The sequence below is a fragment of the Tasmannia lanceolata genome, unplaced genomic scaffold (assembly GCF_043159265.1).
Source record: "Tasmannia lanceolata isolate RefF3 unplaced genomic scaffold, GAP_Taslan_0.1 ptg000007l, whole genome shotgun sequence".
In the NCBI taxonomy this organism is placed as follows: Eukaryota; Viridiplantae; Streptophyta; class Magnoliopsida; order Canellales; family Winteraceae; genus Tasmannia; species Tasmannia lanceolata.
In genome coordinates, this window is record NW_027518684.1 from 17,217,024 (window position 1) to 17,236,625 (window position 19,602).

General features: G+C 39.7%; 2 protein-coding genes and 1 pseudogene across 2 annotated transcripts; 2 read left to right on the forward strand and 1 right to left on the reverse strand.

Annotated features, from left to right (window-relative positions):
• Positions 1-1,877: 1,877 nt before the first annotated feature.
• LOC143880636 (boron transporter 4 pseudogene) lies at positions 1,878-3,622 on the reverse strand (annotated as a pseudogene).
• Positions 3,623-6,148: 2,526 nt separating this feature from the next.
• EMB3126 (Ribosomal protein L1p/L10e family) lies at positions 6,149-17,918 on the forward strand. The gene is made up of 7 exons (XM_077385569.1): positions 6,149-6,593; positions 6,804-6,983; positions 7,078-7,132; positions 11,139-11,266; positions 15,964-16,047; positions 17,146-17,271; positions 17,489-17,918. The coding sequence occupies exons 1-7, from the start codon at positions 6,219-6,221 to the stop codon at positions 17,624-17,626; spliced, it is 1,086 nt and encodes a 361-aa protein (XP_077241684.1). The 5' UTR covers positions 6,149-6,218; the 3' UTR covers positions 17,627-17,918.
• Positions 17,919-18,631: 713 nt separating this feature from the next.
• Positions 18,632-19,602, forward strand: LOC143881089 (DTW domain-containing protein). Its single transcript, XM_077384086.1, has one exon. It carries the CDS (start codon positions 18,681-18,683, stop codon positions 19,485-19,487), a length of 807 nt encoding a protein of 268 aa, XP_077240201.1. The 5' UTR covers positions 18,632-18,680; the 3' UTR covers positions 19,488-19,602.

The window sequence follows — 19,602 nt, forward strand, 5'->3', positions numbered from 1 at the left end:
CCTCTGTTTTGGTGGCTCCCCTCTTCGGCTCCCCTGTTGGGAGAAAAGATGAAGAAGCTCCCTCCTCTTGCTCTCCCTGCTGCTGCTGCCCTCTTTTTTTTTCTTTTTTCTTTTTCTTCCTTTTTTCTTTTTTTTTTGAGAAAATCCTCTCTTATAACTAGGGTTAGGGACCTAGCTCTAATCTTCACCCTCTATGTGGCATCTTGCTTCCCTTGGTTGTTCTCAACCCTTGATCCTCTCCCTTGCTCTAATTCTATCCTAGAAACCCTAAAAACATAGAGTGCCTAGTTGATCTAAGCCCTACACCTCATCTCTTTAATCCAATGGCCTAAGTATGTTGCTTGCAAAGGAAGTAATGCCCATCCTTATTAAATGCCCCCAAGATAAAGCGATTTTACCCTATTGCCATTATGCCCTACTTGCTTTTATTTCCATCAATGAGCACCCTCACTTGGTTGTTTTCAACCCCCTCTTTCGTAATAAAGAGAGATAACACCAATACTACCCTGCTTCGATAGCCGCGCTAACCTGTTCCAAATTTTTACACCGATTGACCAATGGGCCGACATGGGCGCACCCTCATTTTGCATCGAACGAGGGGAATGATATGAGCACAGCCAGTTTTGATGATGGCACACACTCGCCCGTCTTGTTCTCCATTTTCTCATTTTGGGGCCACCCCTCAGGAATTTCGAGATTAATTTCGGGACGTCTGGGGACCCGAAATTCGGGAATTCTATTGGATTTTCAATTTTGGGGACTTTAGGGCCTTGTCAAAATGGGGTGTCTACACTATCAAAGATGACAAAAGGATCTAAGACCCAGAAGGTAAAGCTCCAATGAGACTGGGCAAGTCTCCAACAAACAAGAGTAACGACAACACTAAGGAGAAGCTCCTAAAAATAACTATAGAAAAAAGGGGAAATGAGTCAAAGACTCTCTAATACTGCTATCTAAAGGACGAGTGAGTCAAAGACTCTCTGAAAGAAAAGGAATATGAGTCAAAGACTCTAACAACCAACTAAAAAGATAAATGAGTCAAGGACTCTCTAAGAGAAATGGAAATACGAGTCAAAGACTCCAACTAAAGGATAAATGAGTCAAAGACTCTCTAAAAGAAATGGAAACACGAGTCAAAGACTCCACTAATACCAACTAAAGGATAGATGAGTCAAAGACTCTCTAGAAAAACCAAAAGAGAAAGATTGAGTCAAAAACTCTTTAACAACACCACCTGAAAGACAAATGAGTCAAAGACTCTCCTATAACACCACTTTAAAAGGCGAATGAGTCAAAGACTCTCTAATAACACTATCTAAAGGATGAATGAGTCAAAGACTCTCTAATCAAGGCTGACTCCTATGCGAATGGACTATCGACTAAGGAGAAGCTTACAAGCAAAAGGAATAAGAGACCTTGTGCATATTTGGCAAAGGTAAAACACCCGGCCGGGCCGGACAGCTACCTAGCCCTAGGGTGCAACAAATATGCAACCTGATACCCATAAGGGTAGGGGTATGAAGCCAAGCCGAATAGGGTGTTCTCCCAAAACCAAACGGCGCACAAAGAGGACTAACGAGAGAATGAAACCGGGCGGGTCTAAAAAGAATAAGAGACCTTGTGAATGTTTGGCAAAGGTAAAACACCCAGCCGGGCCGGACAGCTACCTAGCCCTAGGGTGCAACAAATATGCAACCTGATACCCTTAAGGGTAGGGGTATGAAGCCAAGCCGAGTAGGGTGTTCTCCCCAAAACCAAACGGCGCACAAAGAGGACTAACGAGAGAATGAAACCGGGTGGGTCTCCCAAACACACACAAAGATAGGCTCCAAGTAATCTTATCATTGCCCTTTTCCCTCACAAAAAAAACTCAGCTCTCACTCACTTTCATATCGACCTTCCTCCGGATGAACCCGAAAACCTTTGTTATCATTGAAGCTCACAGCTCTGAGCTTAATCTCCCCTCTGCTAGTGGTGAGCTCATCTAATAACTCGGCATCACACACTTCCACACCACTCTCCCCGCTATCTGAACAAGGCAGTTCCAGCTCTTTGAACGAGATGCTGCAATCACGATGCGAGGCTCTGGCGATCTCTTCGTATTCAGCTGCATCCAGTTCCCACAGGTGACGCGGGTAAAACAACTTGGGTAGAATATGATGTCTTATGGATATGAGCAGGAAGAAGGGTATTGGGAACAATATTCCTGCTATAGGTACCCACGTTATCCCGAAACAAACCTGAAGATACACAAACTATAAGAGAGTAAAAGCAGCAAAGCATTTAAATGGTACTGTTTCCACAAAGGAAGCATGATCCCCTTCCAGAACCTTGAATCACCGGCCAGGAGTGATGAAGAGAAGCAATAGTCTTTCCCAGAACTGGTTCCCAGGGAGGCTATCAATGGCCATGTAGGCAAAGTATCCCCACAGAACTGAGGCGGGTATCATCTTGATGACAGGCATTGCAGCGATGGAAAAAACCCACCAAAAGAGATTGGAAAAGGCTGCTCACTCTCTGCTCATTAACCTGGACAGGCAAGTGTGCGTCTATGCTTCTCAGGATCAAACGAACTGTTTGTCTCTCCATCGTTACCATCAGCTCTCATAACTGCCTCCTTCAGGTTCTTCAGCTCCTTATCTACCGACTTAGTTGTCGGGGCCTTATCCATTTCTATGAACCCTTCTTGCATCTTGCCATAGATTTCTATGTTGCTAGCTTGCTGCTTTATTCCTTCCTTAGCAGTCTTTATCATCCTCTTTCGAATTAGCTGCCTCTTGAGAACAGCAAGGCTTTTTGTGTGCATAGGAGACTGTGGGAGGACCCTATTTGAAAGAGGAATTCCAAGTACTCCACAAAGCAAAACCATGAATCCAAGTACCAAAAGGTCGTAATGGTAAGCGGATGGGTTTTTGAGATTGAACTCCTTCTGCTGCCATCCAATCAGTTTTGATACTCGGAACTTCGCATTACTCCTAATGATTACATCAAATGAGCCTTAAAAACCAGCCCGCACAGACCCTAGAACAGCAGGAGCCTCGATCCTCCCAAGGGAAAGAAAAATTCTAAAAAAATATATCTGCAAGAGCTTAAATACGGCTGATTTCTGGAATGCTCTTTATTCAAACAAAGACTGATTCATAGGCTGATATTGTATACAAACAGGGACGGAATTACGGTGAACAGATATTATGAGACACAACCTTATGCATATCCTCTTAAACGTACACTCATACACTTATAAATATAAGCACATACATACGCACATATTCACTATAGAACGAGCCAATCGACAGATTCAATCTTATTCCAAATCTTACCTAATGATCCCATTAAAACTGAAATGCTCCAAATATATCTATCAAAAGAAAATCCATTGACTAATTTCTAAAAATCATAACGAAAATGAATGTAATCTTTCCCCTTTTAAATAGCTCCACATTCCACAAGGCAATGGGTTCTAAAAAATAAAAATAAAACCATGTCAAGGAGAATCTTTTCCAAGACTAGGATCAAATTCTTCCAGTTAAATGATTCCATACAGATTCTGACTGCTCATGAGAAACATGTGTCCTTATTCCATTCAACTAAAAAAAAAACTAAATAGATTCAAATACTTCATTATCGACATCTTCTGAAAACAAAGTGTCTCGGTATATGCTATTTCCAATGGGGTATGAGAGACTCAGCTAAGGTAAAGCAAAATGTAAACGAGAGGAAATTGATGAAAACGTAGCAACACATAAACATATTACATTGAAATGTATTTCTCTTATCATGTGAAGAGGACCTGTGAGTGATGTGGTGGGGGCTGCAAATTACAAAGTGAGAGGGTGACTAAGGAATACTTAAATCATCCAATCTGAAATATTCGATTAAGAGCATTAAAAACAGGATTCAATGTAAAAAAAAAAAAAAAAAAAAATCTAAGCAACATAGCTGGTTTAAGCAAAATCAATAAATATGTTAAGGTTACTTAAGGCATATTACTAATATTTTAACATTTGATTTCATTGATTCTCAGAGGAAAAATAACACAACAATACTCTGAGAACAAATCCAAATCTCGCACCACAACATACGATTCAAGGACCAAACAGCAAGCTATTAACAAGATTTGTATTAAAAGAAAATTACAAAATGCAGAATAAGAACATTAAATCCTCAACTCAAGTTCTCTTTTCACAAGATCCATCTCATATAGCATAGCAATCTACCGATCAATGTCAATTTTTAGAAAAATAAGAGTCATATGGATATTCACCTAAGACAATATCATCAATCTAAAAAACGATTTCCTGTGCAAATTGAATAAAAACTATATTAAAAAAGGAAAAGTACCTGATGTAAGAATCTCCTTTACAGGTGATGCAGGTCTAAAGTCAAAGCTTATTTTCTCACCTTTTCTTCTTGAAAATTTAATCTGATCCTATGTCCTCTCTGCGATTGAAGAATATTACTCAATTTCGATAGAAATCCTTCAGATCTGGAGCTTGCGGCTTTGGATCAAAGGCGAAGAAGGTGATACCAGATCAAAACAAAAAGGAAAGCTAGGGTTTGAGGGATGGATCTATGGAATTAGCGCAGAGATCTGAGAAATGATCTTTGGATCTTGAACCAGGATTTATAAGGGAGAAAGATAGGATTTAAAGACGAATCTAACACTTTATGAAACTCGAATTAGGAATAGAAGAGAAATGATCAAGAAAAACAAAAACCAGAACAAAAATCCGGCCCAGAACTAACCGGAATATGACCGGAATCTAACCGGAGATAGCCGGAGAAGAAGGAACAAGATGAGATCTCCTTTCTCTCTCTCTCTCTCTCTCTCTCTCTCTTGAGAAAATGAAAATCTCCCTCTCTTCTCAGATCTGAGATCTCAGATCTGAGATCTCTCTTTCACGGCCGGAGCTTGGAGGTGAGGGAAATAGGTTTAATCGAGATAGAGGAAGCTAGAAGAAGAAGAAGAAGAAGAAGGAAATCGGAACTTGGCCGGAGGCCTGCCGGAGATGGATCGGAGAAGACAATCGGCGGGAGAAAAACCCAAACCTCTCTGCTCTCGTTCTCTCTCTGTTTCTCAAATTTTTTCCGAAAATGAACAGTCCTCCCTTTCGTTTTGATTTTTTCTTTTTATATTTAAAATGAAATGTTGATATCCGCACCCCCCTTATCTGATGATCGCACAAAAATGATGGGCGCGCGGAAAATGATAAGGCGCGCCCGCCATTTTTGTCCTATTTGGACCGGGCACGACCATCACGGGATAATTCGCCCCCCTTCTCACATGGATACCCCCTCTGCAGATAACTCACCCCCCTTATGCATTTATACCACACCTCCTTCTCGGCTCGTCCTATTTGACAAATCTGCTCGGATTTTGATGAAATTTGGCGGGGACCCTGGTGAAACCCGATCCTAACTTGTAATGCCATTTGGGATCTCAGCTTGATGATTGGACGGAGCTTCGCACAAATGCAGCGAACCTGGGTCCAGTCAAAATGGGGTGTCTACAGGTAGTGCCCATAATCTCCACGCAAACCAACTTCCCATCTCCTTTAGCTGTTGGTTTTGGCCCAAGCATTTCCAAGTGATGCATCCGGATGGTTTTAGGATGATGATCATGTCTCGGAGGGATGAGGAATTGTTGAAGTTCTTTTGATTTGGGCGCACCACTTTACACCCACGAGTGAGTCCACCATCCATGCACCGGGAGGGGTCCCCCATTTTTCAGCATATTTTATAAGGCGGGACCCTACTCCACTCAAATCCATACACCTCATTTTACCTCATGTTCTAATGGCGTGGATCCACGATCTCCACCCAAGCCAATGCATAAGGTGAGGCCCATCATTTTACACCTCGTGTTTTCTTTGTGTGGAGCCTTGGCGTAAGGGCAAGGTTGCTCTACTGTGACCGGGTGGTCACGAATTCGAGTCACGGAAACAACCTCTCTGCAAAGCAGGAATAAGGCTGCGTACATTTAGCCTTGTCAAGACCCGCAGTGGCGGGAGCCTCGAGCCTGGGCCGCCCTTTCTTATTACACACCCATGCACAACATGAGTCAAAATGCTAGTAAAGCATACCCATCACAAAGCATAAATGAATTTGATTTATTCATCCACTTAAATAGAATAATGCTACACGTTGTACATTCTTATCTTTGTGGGGATTGAAATTTGGATAGCGCTCTCTCTCTCTCTCTCTCAACAGCTACTACAATGGCTTCTATGATAATCCCTTCCCCCACACATACCAACCTCCTTCTAGACCTCACCCCTTCCTCATCCTTCAAATCAATACCCTTCTCTTCCTCTACTCGTACTCATACTACCATCTCTATCTCCCCCCTTCTCCTATTACAGAGCCCAATAGCACCAAAATCACATAGCTTTTGGGGTTTTCCCCATCTCCCCTCACCCCTCAAATCCACCTTTTCTCCTTCTTCTTCATCTTCTCCCTTTCTAGTCTCAGCAGCCATTATCGCCGACCCTGAACTCGACGAAGACATCGAAAATGATAACGCCACCCTGTCAGAAGCCCCACCATCCAAACCCAAGACTGGAAAAGCAGCATTGCCCCTCAAAAGAGACAGAGTATGAATCAACCTATTTCAACATTTTCTTCAATTTCTTCATTAGGGTTTTGATTTCTGATACTACCTTTCATTTCTTCTTTATGCATATTGTTATTTTCTTCATAATCCACCCATTTCAACATTTTCTTTAATTTCCTTCATTAGGGTTTTGATTTCTGATATTACATTTCATTTCTTCTTTATGCTATTGTTATTTTCTTTGTTTAAGATGCGGTCCAAGCGATTTCTTGAAATTCAAAAGCTGAGGGAGAGCAAAAAGGAGTATGATTTGCCGACGGTGATTTCGCTCATGAAGCAGATGGCAAAAACAAAGTTTGTAGAGACAGCTGAAGCTCATTTTCGTCTTAATATTGATCCCAAATATAATGACCAACAACTCAGGGCCACTGTGAGTTTCGTCTATTGTTTTTTTTTTTTCCGCCTTTTGGGTTTGATTTGTCACAACATCCATTTAGCTTAATGAATGCTATTTCTCCATTTAGGTGAATTTGCCAAAGGGAACTGGTCAGACTGTTAGAGTGGCTGTTCTTGCTCAAGGTGGGTACACTTGTTACTTCTTAGTCTTTTGATTCTTGTTTTGATTGTATATATATGTTTTCTGTTGTGGTTTTGATGGGTCCATACACAAATTTTAAGGGAATATTAGTCATAGAAGAAAGTTTTTGCTTCTAGTGTAGAATTTTTTGATTGTAGGTGTTTTTTGTTGTGGTTTCAAAATTTTCAATCGGGTCAGACACAAATTTTAACAGAATATAATTGGTCATAGAAGGAGTCTTTTGCTTCTACTTTAGAATTTTTTTCACAGGCATTATGCTCTGATCAATTGCTGCATCCAAAGAGAGGCTTTCAGAGTTAGAAGAAGTTAGAAAAGTAGGGCACACTTTTCTAACCATGTTGGAAATTTTTGTTCTTTTATGGACTTGCTTTACAAATTCTCTTACTTATCCCAAATTCGTAATTGGGACACTGAAATACTCTGATTGATTGAAAGCTACTAAGCACTTGTGTTTGACCTGTTACAAGTACTGAACTGACTGATGACAAGAGTAGCATGTTATGTAGTAGTAGACTAGTAGAAACCAAAAGAGGGGTGTGCAGAATCCGCATTCCCACTTTCCTAGTTCCTCCAAACAGGAAACATGGAGTTAGTTTCACTCCTAGGGCTGACGAGTTGAGGTGTAATGATTTAAATCATAGGCATAGGGTTGGTGAAACCGTATTATCGAATGCATATGAGGGCATTCGGATAGAATGCTACAGAAAAGAGAAACAAAATGAAACTAGCATTCAACAAGAGAATAGACAAAATTAGAGAACCTGGATTTTGATCTAGATCTTGATTTTATTAGTAGAATCTGCTTAGAAGATTTCTTTTGATCTAGGTCTGTGTAGGACATGGTTTTCTCTCCCATACCTTTAAAGGAAAGAGGACACACATTGTATTACATCTTGTCCTCCAAAAGAATCTGTCAATTTTTTCTGGGTATAAGCTTAATTTTTTCTGGGTACAAAGAAAGAGGACAGTTTTTCTGGGTACAAGGAAAGAGGACAGTTTGGAGTGGTTGTTTTTCGTCCTGTGGTGAAGGGAAAGATCCTATGGAACATGGTACTGTTGGCCGCTATTTGGGTATTATGGAAGGAAAAAAACACCCTCCTTTCAAAGCGTGGTAAGATATTCACTCTTAATATTCATGAAGATAATTGCCTTAACCATACGTTGGGCTAATACTCTTCCCTGTTTCAAGTTTATTTCAGCCTATGATCTCTGGAATGCGTGGAAGGAGATATGTTTCGGTTGTGAGCAGGTGGTCATTCTCAGACCTGAATAGGCTCCACCCGGTCTGGGTCAGCTGAAACTTGATTTTGATGGATCTGGTTTTGGAAATCCTGACCAACAGGTGTTGGTGACGTTCTCATAGACAAGAACGAATCAACTACTTGGGCATTCTCAGGTCCATTGGCATTACGGATGCGAATGAGGCGGGGGTTAGAGCTCTGCTGGGATTCAGAATAATAGTGATGATTTGGAGCGTAATAGTGGAAGGTGACTCCCTTAACGTTATCAGGTGGATGGAAAGGAGTCAATCCCATTGAAGGAGATTCGATACTTGGATTGACGAAATCCATGACTGTGTGGCGGGGTCCTCTATCTCTTATCAGAATGTCAAAATATCATCTAAAATCGATGCCGATAGCCTAGTTAGGGCAGAAGTGATAAGGGAGAGCTTGGAGGTTTTTTATTTTTTGCCCCCTTGAGTGCTGTAATTTTTATTCGATTTCTGCTTTCTTTCTCTTTGTATCTTCCTTATTTTACTGACCATCTCAGTCTCCTTTTTCCTCTTCTATTAATATATTTCTTTGCCATTAAAAAAAGCTGAATTATTTCATAATTCTTTGTTCTTGATGATATTAGGTTTCTTAAGTCAAACCTTGCTATTAGAATGAAAAAAATGCAAAACATCGAATTTTAGTATCTAAAACCCACAGACCTTTGTAGATTAAAGATTCATTAGTCAATTTGTTGTTTCTTCCGCTACACATATTTAGTGACAAGAATGTTCTACTCATTTAGCTGCAGGACTGGCATCTTACTAGTTTACCATGAGAAAGCCACACCTAGAGGATCATATTTTCACTTCATTTGAACAATAATGGAATGTTGGTCATGATGTCGTACTTGCCAAGTGGCTATCAAGCAGTTCATTCGTCCGTATACCGCTAGCATTCATGGGAAAAAATTTGGAATCCCAAGGAGGGGAAGTCTACACAAAAGTGAAAAAGAAGAACATTTGAACTTGGTCCTTACTGCTGTTATGATGATGTCATCGCAACATCTTGTTCATGCCAACATAAATGGGGTTATTTGATGAATTTTATTAATTTTTGGGAAGTTTAAGATTTTAAGTGTAGGTGGAATCTTAGATTAAAATAGATTCCTTTTGGGTCTGTTTTAAAATTGGAAAGTGTCTAGGATTAGAAGTCCTCACTTTGGGAAAGTTTTGGAGTCATAATAGGGCAAATATATGGCCTAGAAGGGGTCTTTGGGCTGGTTTGTAAGCATTACGAAAAATTAAATTCATGTGAGGAGTTTTACCTCTTTTTTACTAATGTTTTGTGTTTGAAGCAACACCGATTCTGGCCTAGTTCTTGTCTTTTATTGAGGTATGTGCTTGGTTTTGTTTTGAGTTTGAAACTTGTCTTTTTTTCATAGTAACCAGAAACTTCCTAGTTAGTTGGGAAGCTCGCTTCCCCGGAAACTCGCTTCGGAAGCTAAGTTCTTCTCGCTTCCCAAACAAGAAAGTCGACAGACAAAGGTCCGATCAAAGCTGACAATCAAAAGCAAGACAAAAACAAACCACAATGGTCACACACAAAGATCATACTCGATTTGCGTGGTTTGGCACGAAGGCCTAGGTCCACAGGCAATCAAGAGAAATATTCCACTAATGAAGAAGTAAAGATTACAATAGGCTCCTCAATCGATTTAACACTTGATTGATTCCAAAATCCTTCACTTGCAACCCTTTCCGCAATCCCTTCTTAATGTCCCCTCTTGTAGTGAACACAAGAGAATACAAAGCTCTCTCCCAAGTGAGAAATCTGCTGCCGCCATCGCCTTCTCCTAACTTGAAGAAACCAAGAGAATCGCCTTGAGAACACCTTTCCAAGCCCTCCCTTTTCCTGTTTTCTCTCTCCTGAACAAGAAGCACAAAACCAAAGGTTTTTCTTCTCTACTCGGTCGTGAGATCAAGAGCCCTTTTCGTGAATCCCTCAATTAGCAATCCTAATTTCTTTAGGGAAGTATGGCATTGAAACCAAGGTTGCCAGAGCGGGAATCGAAGGCTCCCAGGGAAGAATCCTACTCAAAGTTGCCAGAGCAGGAATCGAAAGCGGGAATCGAAGGCTCCCAGGGAAGAATCCTGCTTCCTTGGTTGAAACAAGCCAACTTTTCAACAATACGTACATATAGGGAACTGCTAGAAGACTCACCTAAGTCAGGGAGCTTCTAACAGCCCTTCTTGTTATATAATGTATTTAACAATATGTTATTATTATTTTTAGAACAATAACTTTTTTGAATCCAAGAACAAGATAAAATGTTGAATAGCATTTGAATACCTCACAATGGTGGTTTCAAAAATCCCCCGCAATTCCAGTTGGTCTGGTATTGCCTCTAGAACTGCAATCGGGAGAGGTGGGGCATCCATCTTGGTGAATATGCCTTGGACTTCTTTCCCACATACGGACAAATAGAGACACAAATGATTGTACATTTGCATATATCCTTGGGTAAGTTTATCCTAAAATGCCTAGACTAAATTAGTTCCACCTTTCTGGATTACACTTACCCTAAAAAAAATATGTTTGTCCTTGGGATGTTCCAATTTGTGGATGAAATCCATGACATATGAAGGTAGGGACAATCCTAGAGTATATCTGTCATGTACAAATTTATCTTGCAACCAAACAGGTTATGTGGAATGACATGAATTTTAGTGTTTATTTCTGATGCTTATCATTATATAGACTTGAATTCCTACAGGTGAAAAGGTCGATGAAGCAAGAAATGCAGGGGCTGATTTGGTTGGTGGGGCTGACTTAATAGAGCAGATAAAAGGAGGATTCATGGAATTTGATAAATTGATTGCTTCTCCAGATATGATGCCAAAGGTGTGGCTTTGCACTTGTTTCTGCATATTTATTTCTTCTGCCTCTCTCTCTCGCTCTGTCTATTTTTATCATCATCCAAAGGTCGGGAGGGATATTACACTATTTTTCTGATTTGAAGAGTTTGTTTGGAAGACACACACACACACACACACATTCCCACATATATATATATATATATATATATATATATATATATATATATATATATATATATATACGGAATAGTGTTTTTGCTCGGTCGAGCAGATACACTATCTGCTCGGCCAAAAATACAGTGGGGGCTCACATTGTTTGGGTGATGCAAACCATTCATTTGATGGGCCCTGGCATAGATAAGGTGTGCCCAAAAAATCAGCTCCGTGGGATCATGCCAATCCTTGATTTGTGGAGGTTGAAATGGACAGGTATAAACCTCCACAAGTCTGTCCATTTTTAGCCTCCACGAATCGAAGGGTTAGGATAATCCCATGGAGCTATTTTTTGGGCACACCCTATCTATGTCAGGGCTCATCAAATGAATGCTTTGGGTCATCCAAACAATGTGGGCCCACTGTGTTGAGAGAGAGAGAGAGAGAGAGAGAGAGAGAGAGAGAGAGAGAGACTATAGTTAACTGTGCTTTTGAGAGTTTCTTTTCTTTTGATTTTGCTATATGGAATTACATTGTCTGAGGGAATGTTATTGTGACAGCAAAATAGTGGTTCTTCAATGAGTGTCAATTGTACTTGGTTATAGTTTTCTCTGACTTTAGGACCAGTTGAAAAACATGCTTACCAGACAAGATATCCCAGTGGTATTCTGGTGGAAATATTACTCTCGGTTTAAGCTGATTTTCTTATCATACTGTTTAGAAAAAAACTGGAGCTCTTATTCTTGCTGTCCCAGGAAGAATTTTGTCTCTTAATTTTCCTCTGCATAGGTACATGCTTATTTCTTTCTTGATTAAATCTTTGTTGAAAGATTTGCAATCTGTGAACAATTAAAGTTTATAGAATAGTTTTATCTAAAGCTTTTTTAGCCCATTGGACATTAAAGTGGAACTGAGTTTCCAAGTTCCAACTAGTATGTGGTGCACGGGTTTACCTCTTTGTGGTCAAATGACTTTGTATTCCTGATTATTCCCTTACAAAGAGTGAACATTATTGCAAAGCTACACGAAGAAAGCCTTGCCAGATATTTTGCTCATGGAAGAACATTGCACTCGTAGAAGAGGTAACTAGGCCGGAGATTAGGGGTCCAACTTGGGTCGGGTCGGGTCGGGTCGAGCTTTTGCTCAAAAAAATGAACAGGAATCAACCCGAACCTGGCCCGATTTTAATGTAAAAGCTCAACCCGAATTCTAAAAAATCGGCCCGAGTTGCACCTCTACCGAAGCTGTGGTATGTAAAGTAGTCTTAAGGAAGGACTCAAAACACCTGACTCTACACAATGTTACGGGTTCCAAAAGGCCTATGGGAGCATGCGAACTTGGATTTTGTTTTGGATGTTTCGTAGACTCGTTGAGGTAGCTATTCCATCACTGTTGTTGTCGAAGAGTTCTCTAACTGGTGCATTTTATACCAAAAGAGGATGCTAGATGCAACACTTGTTAATCTATACTTTGGAGATGTGATTAGACCACGTGGCGTGCCCCAAGACGATTGTTTCAGATTGTGACATGAAGTTTTTTAGTCATTCTTGAAGACTTTGCAGAAATTATTTGAACGCTTATCATTGGACGGATGGTAAAATGAAAGTCGACAACCAGACTTTGGGTAATCTTTCAATGATTGATTGGAGATAAGCTCAATAGTTTTGATTTTGCTCTAATCTGAGTTCATGTTCAACTATTCAAAGAATCAATCAGCAGGAAAAATTTTAATTTTGGCAATTTTTTTCCAAAATTGGAAGACCCTAGTGATGAGGATGAGTCTGGTGGAAAACAAAGTGTGAGTTGCTTGATGATGTTGAAAAGAAACGTGAGCGTACTTCTCATTTTAAAAAAAAAGAAACTTGAGTACTTACACCGGTACAAGATTGATGGCTGTCAACTGCAATATGCAGAAACACTTCAAAGTTAGAGATATGGTCATGGTTTTCTTAAATCTCGATTTATGGTGGGTACTTGTAAATTTATAATAAACTTCATGCTAAAAAGATTGGACCATGCAAGATCATGAACATGGTAATAAGCTTATGAGGTTGAACTTCCTATTGATCTAGGTATCTCATAGATATTCAATGTTTCCGACCTTTGTTCACTGACCTCTGATGAATTACTTGCAAGAGATTAATAGGATACTAGAGTGACATGGGATCAGAAGGAAAGGTGAACCACTTCTCCAAAAGTGTGTCCAACCTATGGAGATATATCATGATTTTTACAGGATTTTGGTTGAGGCCTAGTTGGAGCTTTAAGTACCCTAAGTGCAATAGTTTTTGGAGGAAGAGTTGGATTATTTTCAGCAGATTTTTTTCTATTTTGACTTCAGCAAGGATTTTCGATGGATCACAGGTGAGTTTGGACTAGGTGATATGTTATATGCGTCTAAATGGGTTTGTTGAAGGGTGGATATATCCATGTTGCAAGGGACTGATTTTCAGATTATGACAGTGTTTGATTTATGAAATTTCAGTTCAGCTACATTGCCTGAGTTACAGACTTACAGTATGAAGGGCCCACATGCCTCACTAGCAGCTACATTCACAGATCCATCCGCTATACCAAGCCTTGGCCCCCTTCATTGGCCAAAACCCACATTTATACAGATCTTGACTACAAAGGTCTAATCAATCGATAATAAAATGAAGTTATGTTCATTAGAATGTTGATAAATGAATTTGGTCTACCTAACCAGCGGCTTCTGCGAGATTCTCAGTTTCGCTAACGCTTAGTCTAGGTCTAAGCGGATGGGCGTGAAGCGGTCCTTAGGAAACTAGGATAGGACGAATCCAATCGTTACATCACGGTAGTTGTCAATCCATTCAGGTGGTCCTGATTTTCTCTTTGATTGAAACGTTCCGATATTCATCCCATTCCGGTATTCCTTTCCGGAAACACTGCAGAATAGTATCTAGACTAAAATGGTGTGTTGTTGATCTAAAACTTAGTGATCATGCACAAACAAATGACTAAAAAATGGTCGTCTTCAACCTCATTTTAGGGTTTTGGGAAACAAAAGAAACCCTAAATCTTACCAAAGAGGGGTTTCTTATGGATTTTAACCCTCCCATTCAATTGCGAGGAGTGAATTAAAGGCCCCTCAACGGCCATAAAAAGTGTAAGAAAGCTGAAAAAGAAAACAATCCACTGTGCTCCGTAAGTCCCAGATGGTACAGGGTGTCTGGGCAGAATTTCCATGACACCCTTTCCGGTTGGAATTTCCGGAATGTTTCATTTGGTTGGATGTTTTGTAATCCATTCTGGGACGGAGTATTTCAGAAATTCTTTCCAGAAAGGAACCAAATTGACAACTAAGGTGTGAACTAAAAGATTTCTTAGCTCTTTATGGTCCCTCTAGAGCAGGCCACAACCTGAGCAATTATAGAAGTGAGATGGCTAAGTAGTAGTAAGAGTGGGGTTACAGCAAACCATGGGGTGTGGATATAAAGCTCCCACTAATTATTTGGGGGTTCCATGAAAAAGCAAAGATCCCACATCGGTAACGTGAAGAGATGTGGATGAGCATATAAGGGATTGGGCACCATCCCTCTAACGGCTAGCTTTTAGGGGTGAGTTCTACCCGGTTAAGGTCCCAACATGTTTATTTCTTTAAATGCACGTCTTTCTTTTTTTTAATATACTCCCTTTCTTTCCAAGACATTTCATTTATCAAGGATAGGAAGAAATACTTCATGCTATATATATTTAAGAAGTTAGAAGAATACTTAATGGAACTGTTTAAATTTTTGGGTACTTTAGCTTGATTTTATATTTCAGGGAAAAAGTGGCCGAGTGTCACTGGCTTAAATGAATAAGTCAAATTCCCTGTTATGGTCAACTTTTTAGTATTAAAATTTATTAGAGTAATGGTGTACTTTCTTGTAGAATGTAATACATATGATTGCATTTTCCCATGCTAATAGTTTACATAACGACTGAATTGCTGTTCAGTTTGCTTCATGATCGAATCATAGTTTACATTGCTTCCAAATTGATGTGAATACTTGTTTGTTTTCTCGAATGCAGTTTTTAGCTTGAAAAATTGAACTGCTTTTTTATTGTATCATCTTAAAAGCCATTGTAGAAATTACTTTAGACAGCAAGAAACGTTGCCACACCACATATGAGCATTTCACGTCTTGAATTGATTTTCTAAAGAATGATGTCATGATACTATTAAATCGTTGTGGAGCAAATTTCATTTCCATTTTTATATTTTCTTTGGACAAGTGGGCACCCTTGACTCATGCTTATGCCTATGGGATATGGATGGTTAATTTATATATGTTTTACTTGATTTTATGGTATACACCTATCTTCAGAGGACTTCTTCATGTGCATAAGACCAACCAGTCTTTGATTCATCTTGACATTTAATTTTATGAGTGCATTTTATGTCGTCATTGAAGGGTACTACACAAGTCAATTTATCCTTAAATTATTTGCTGTCTCTATGTTGAATTTATAGTTCTTACACTAGTGTGGAATGAACATCAATTTGTACATTATGTGTATATGTATATATGTATTTTTAGTTCACCTTGTTACTTGCTCCAGGTTGCCAGCTTGGGTAAGATATTGGGACCACGTGGGCTTATGCCGAATCCTAAAGCTGGTACAGTTACAACTAATATACCTCAGGTATGATCAAAATGCATTTTCAAAAAGCGTATTGATTTTATTTTTTCTCAGTTATCTACTTACAGTGGGAGTAGTTATTAATCGTGCATTCTTCATTTAATTGTTGTACTAAAACTAGTTTTCTGCCAATTAGAACTCAGCCTCTTTCTATGATTTTTCTTACTTCAAAATGTAAATAGGTTACATGTAAATTCTGAACTTTTGGAAACTTTTAAATCTCTATTTGCATATTTTGAAATTTAATCATGTTGAAGGCCCATATCAGACTACGCATCTAATCAGAATGTTGGTATGTAAAAGTTCTATACTTGTGTTTGATTTTCTTCTGCACCGATTTGACACTTTTTTAGGGAATTGATATCCTCATTCCCCTTTTTCAATAATGGCACTCTTCCCTTTATTTACACATGATTCCAAAAAATCTATCATCAGCCAATCAGGTTGTGTGGAATAAAGTGAGGAATGCCGTTATCAAAACTCGTAGCACCACCACACTTACGGGCAGAGGCATTTCACTCTTCCACCCATGTGGTTAACCTGCTCATATCTATTGCCTTGCGCATCCAAACTCTTACTCATGCTCTCAGTAAATGATTTGATTATAACCTAGTAAGAGAAAATAACTGAGATTGATGGTAAAACTTTGTGCCCCATTGGATTCCTTAAAGAAAGGATGTATGTTATGGTTGTGTGCTTCACCACCTTTTGCTGTGAAAATAAAATTTGATTCATTTTTTTTAATAGCAACATTTGGTACATCATATGATATTACAGACTGCCAAACATTCCCATCTTGTTGCACTATTCGAAGATATAGCAGCAACCATGTTTGGCTTCCAAGGAAGACCCAAGGACTCCTACCATTATGTGGAAATACAACATATTTAAATTTTATAGTACTAATTGTAGTGTCATCTACAAATCCAAAAGCGACTGGTTTGACTTACTGTACACATGAATGAATTTTACTTGAATTTGAACTCTAATCAACAATCGGATTAAGGATAGAAGTTTGTCGTTATCTTGTGATTATTAAGTAGAGCAGAATGGAATTCCTTTCTTAGCTTTCAACTGATTGACTCATCCTTGTTTTTTCAGGCTATAGCAGAATTCAAGAAAGGAAAGGTGGAATACCGAGCAGATAAAACCGGCATAGTTCACTTACCTTTTGGAAAAACAAGTTTCTCCGACGAAGATCTTCTGATAAACTTAGTAGCTGCAATCGTAAGTTGGCCCACTCTTTTACTGTCTCCAATGCACAATGTTTAAAAACTTGGGCCAAGACTTGGGAACTTGGCAAAGATAAAACCGAGTCGACTCAGGCGAGACAATAGTTGACTTAGGGGAGTTTTTAAACCGTGTCAGTGTACTTACATGAAATTCAGCCAGAATGAGTATCTAATTAACGCAAATCTTTCTTTTCTTTGTCGTGATCCTTCAGAAATCGGTCGAAACAAACAAACCTTCGGGTGCAAAAGGAGTGTACTGGAAAAGTGCGTACGTATGCTCGTCAATGGGCCCTTCGATTCGGTTGGGTATAAAGGATATGCTTGATTACAAGCCCCCATCAAGTGTCTAACACTTCAGATACTTAAAACATGTAAAGTATATCTTCTTTTTTACCTTCATGGCTATATACATATATCGATTCAAGATGGAAGTAGGGGATGCAGATTGAAAGGGGGAGATGACAAGGTACAACTTGGTCGAATTTTGTAAGGATGGACTCGCAATTAGCCTTAAATTTCCATTGATGGATCAAAATGTTGTATTTACTTGTGTGTCCAATAGGATTGTCATTTTGTTCTTGTGGAATTACTCAAGCTAAGTGGGTGACTAGACACCTCTATGTTAATGTCGCATTTTTACGACGTATAGCATGTTCCGAAGTGAAGAATGTCGTCCCGCGGACCTTCAACTAGTTGTTCCAGTACACCAATGTTGGGAAACTTGGCGAGTTGAGTTGGGAATTAACCAGGTTGATTAAAGCAACTCAGCAAGGTTTTCACTTGTCCTTTTCAATCACTTGTATCTCTACAAAGGGATCCATTTGATGAGCCACATTGTTAATAATTTGTGCTAAAAAAATCAGTTCTGTAGGATGATCCTAGTGCTTTGTTCTACTGAGGAACTGTATAATGGTCAGTTTGGATCAGCTCAAGGCATGGGCCTTACAGTGCTTTTTGAAAAAATAAAAATAAAAATACTATACTGGTATTACTGCACATGCCATAGGATGATCCAAATTGTCCATTTGATGGGCCATACCCAAAAAATCATTTCCATAAGATGATTCTAGCCCTTTGGTCTATAGATTATAGAGGAACTGTTTATGGAAACCCTCTGTATCTCGGAGGGTTGGGATCATCCTATGAAAATGATTTTTTGGGGCACAACCTGTATCGTCCTATTTAGTGGGTCGTACGGTACTTTTTGAAAAATATTGGAACTATACACAGAAGGGAGATGATTTTTTCACCCCCTGTGCGATTATGGCTACAATTCAATTACAAGGGGGCGCATAATCCTATAGGGGGTTGGAAATCTCACGTGAATAGTATAGGAAAGTCGCCCAATATTTGTCCCACACTGAAACATCTCTTCTTCTAAACTCTCCTACCTTCTTTTTTCATATGGAAGAAGAAGAAGAAACTGCTACCAAACCCAACACCCTCAACAACGAGAATTCAGAGAAGAAGAGTAGAAAAATTTGCTCAGGCTGCAATCGCCCTTCCACCGTATGCATCTGCAAAGAACTCCCACCCTCCCCAATCCAAACCAAAACCCAACTCATAATCCTCCAACACCCTCACGAACTCCGCCACAAACTCGCCACCGCCCCAATCCTCCCCAAATGTCTCCTCAACTCCCAAACCATCATCTCCCGCCGCCTCCGCCTCGGCTCTTCTCCCCTCCTTGACTCCCTTTTTCACCAACAAAATCATCCCCAAACCCTAACCCTATTCCTCTTCCCTGGCCTTCTCCCTTCTTCCCCTCCCCCCATCCCATTACAAAATTGGGTCTCCTCAAACCCTAACCCTACTAATCAGACTAGCAATTCGGTGGTTCTTATTGTTTTTGATGGGACGTGGAAGCACGCTAAGGAGATGGTGAGTGCTAGTCTTCCTTTTTTATCTAAGTTTGCTATTCGTGTTTGTTTGAATTTTGATGAGGGTTTTGATGGTGGGAGTATTTGGGATTCTGATTTGGTATTAAGGAAGGAGCCGTTCCTCGGTTGCGTTAGCACGATCGAGGCTGTTGCTCGATCGTTGAGGCTTCTTGAGGTGGGTTCTCGTGGGGAAGAGATTGAGGAACGGCTGCTTTCGGTTCTGAGAGCTATGGTGAGGTTTCAGGCTTGTTATTTGAAGCCTGTGAAACCTAGGCCTAAGTTGGTGTCTGGGAAATGTAAGAATAGTGTTGATAATAAGAACATTTGTTAGCAATTTTTGGATCAGTGGGTCTTTTTATTTGTTTACTTTTCTGAATTATTGAATCGATTATGACCAATTAAGTGGTTTTGGGTTAATGTTTCATTGAAACTTTTCTTTCTACAAA

Coding starts and splice junctions, on each gene's coding strand:
- LOC143881089 (XM_077384086.1), top strand. CDS start 18,681: ATGGAAGAAGAAGAAGAAACTGCTACCAAACCCAACACCCTCAACAAC.
- EMB3126 (XM_077385569.1), top strand. CDS start 6,219: ATGGCTTCTATGATAATCCCTTCCCCCACACATACCAACCTCCTTCTA. Junction 16,048..17,145: donor TTACAACTAATATACCTCAG/GTATGATCAAAA, acceptor TTGTTTTTTCAG/GCTATAGCAGAATTCAAGAA. Junction 17,272..17,488: donor TAAACTTAGTAGCTGCAATC/GTAAGTTGGCCC, acceptor GTGATCCTTCAG/AAATCGGTCGAAACAAACAA.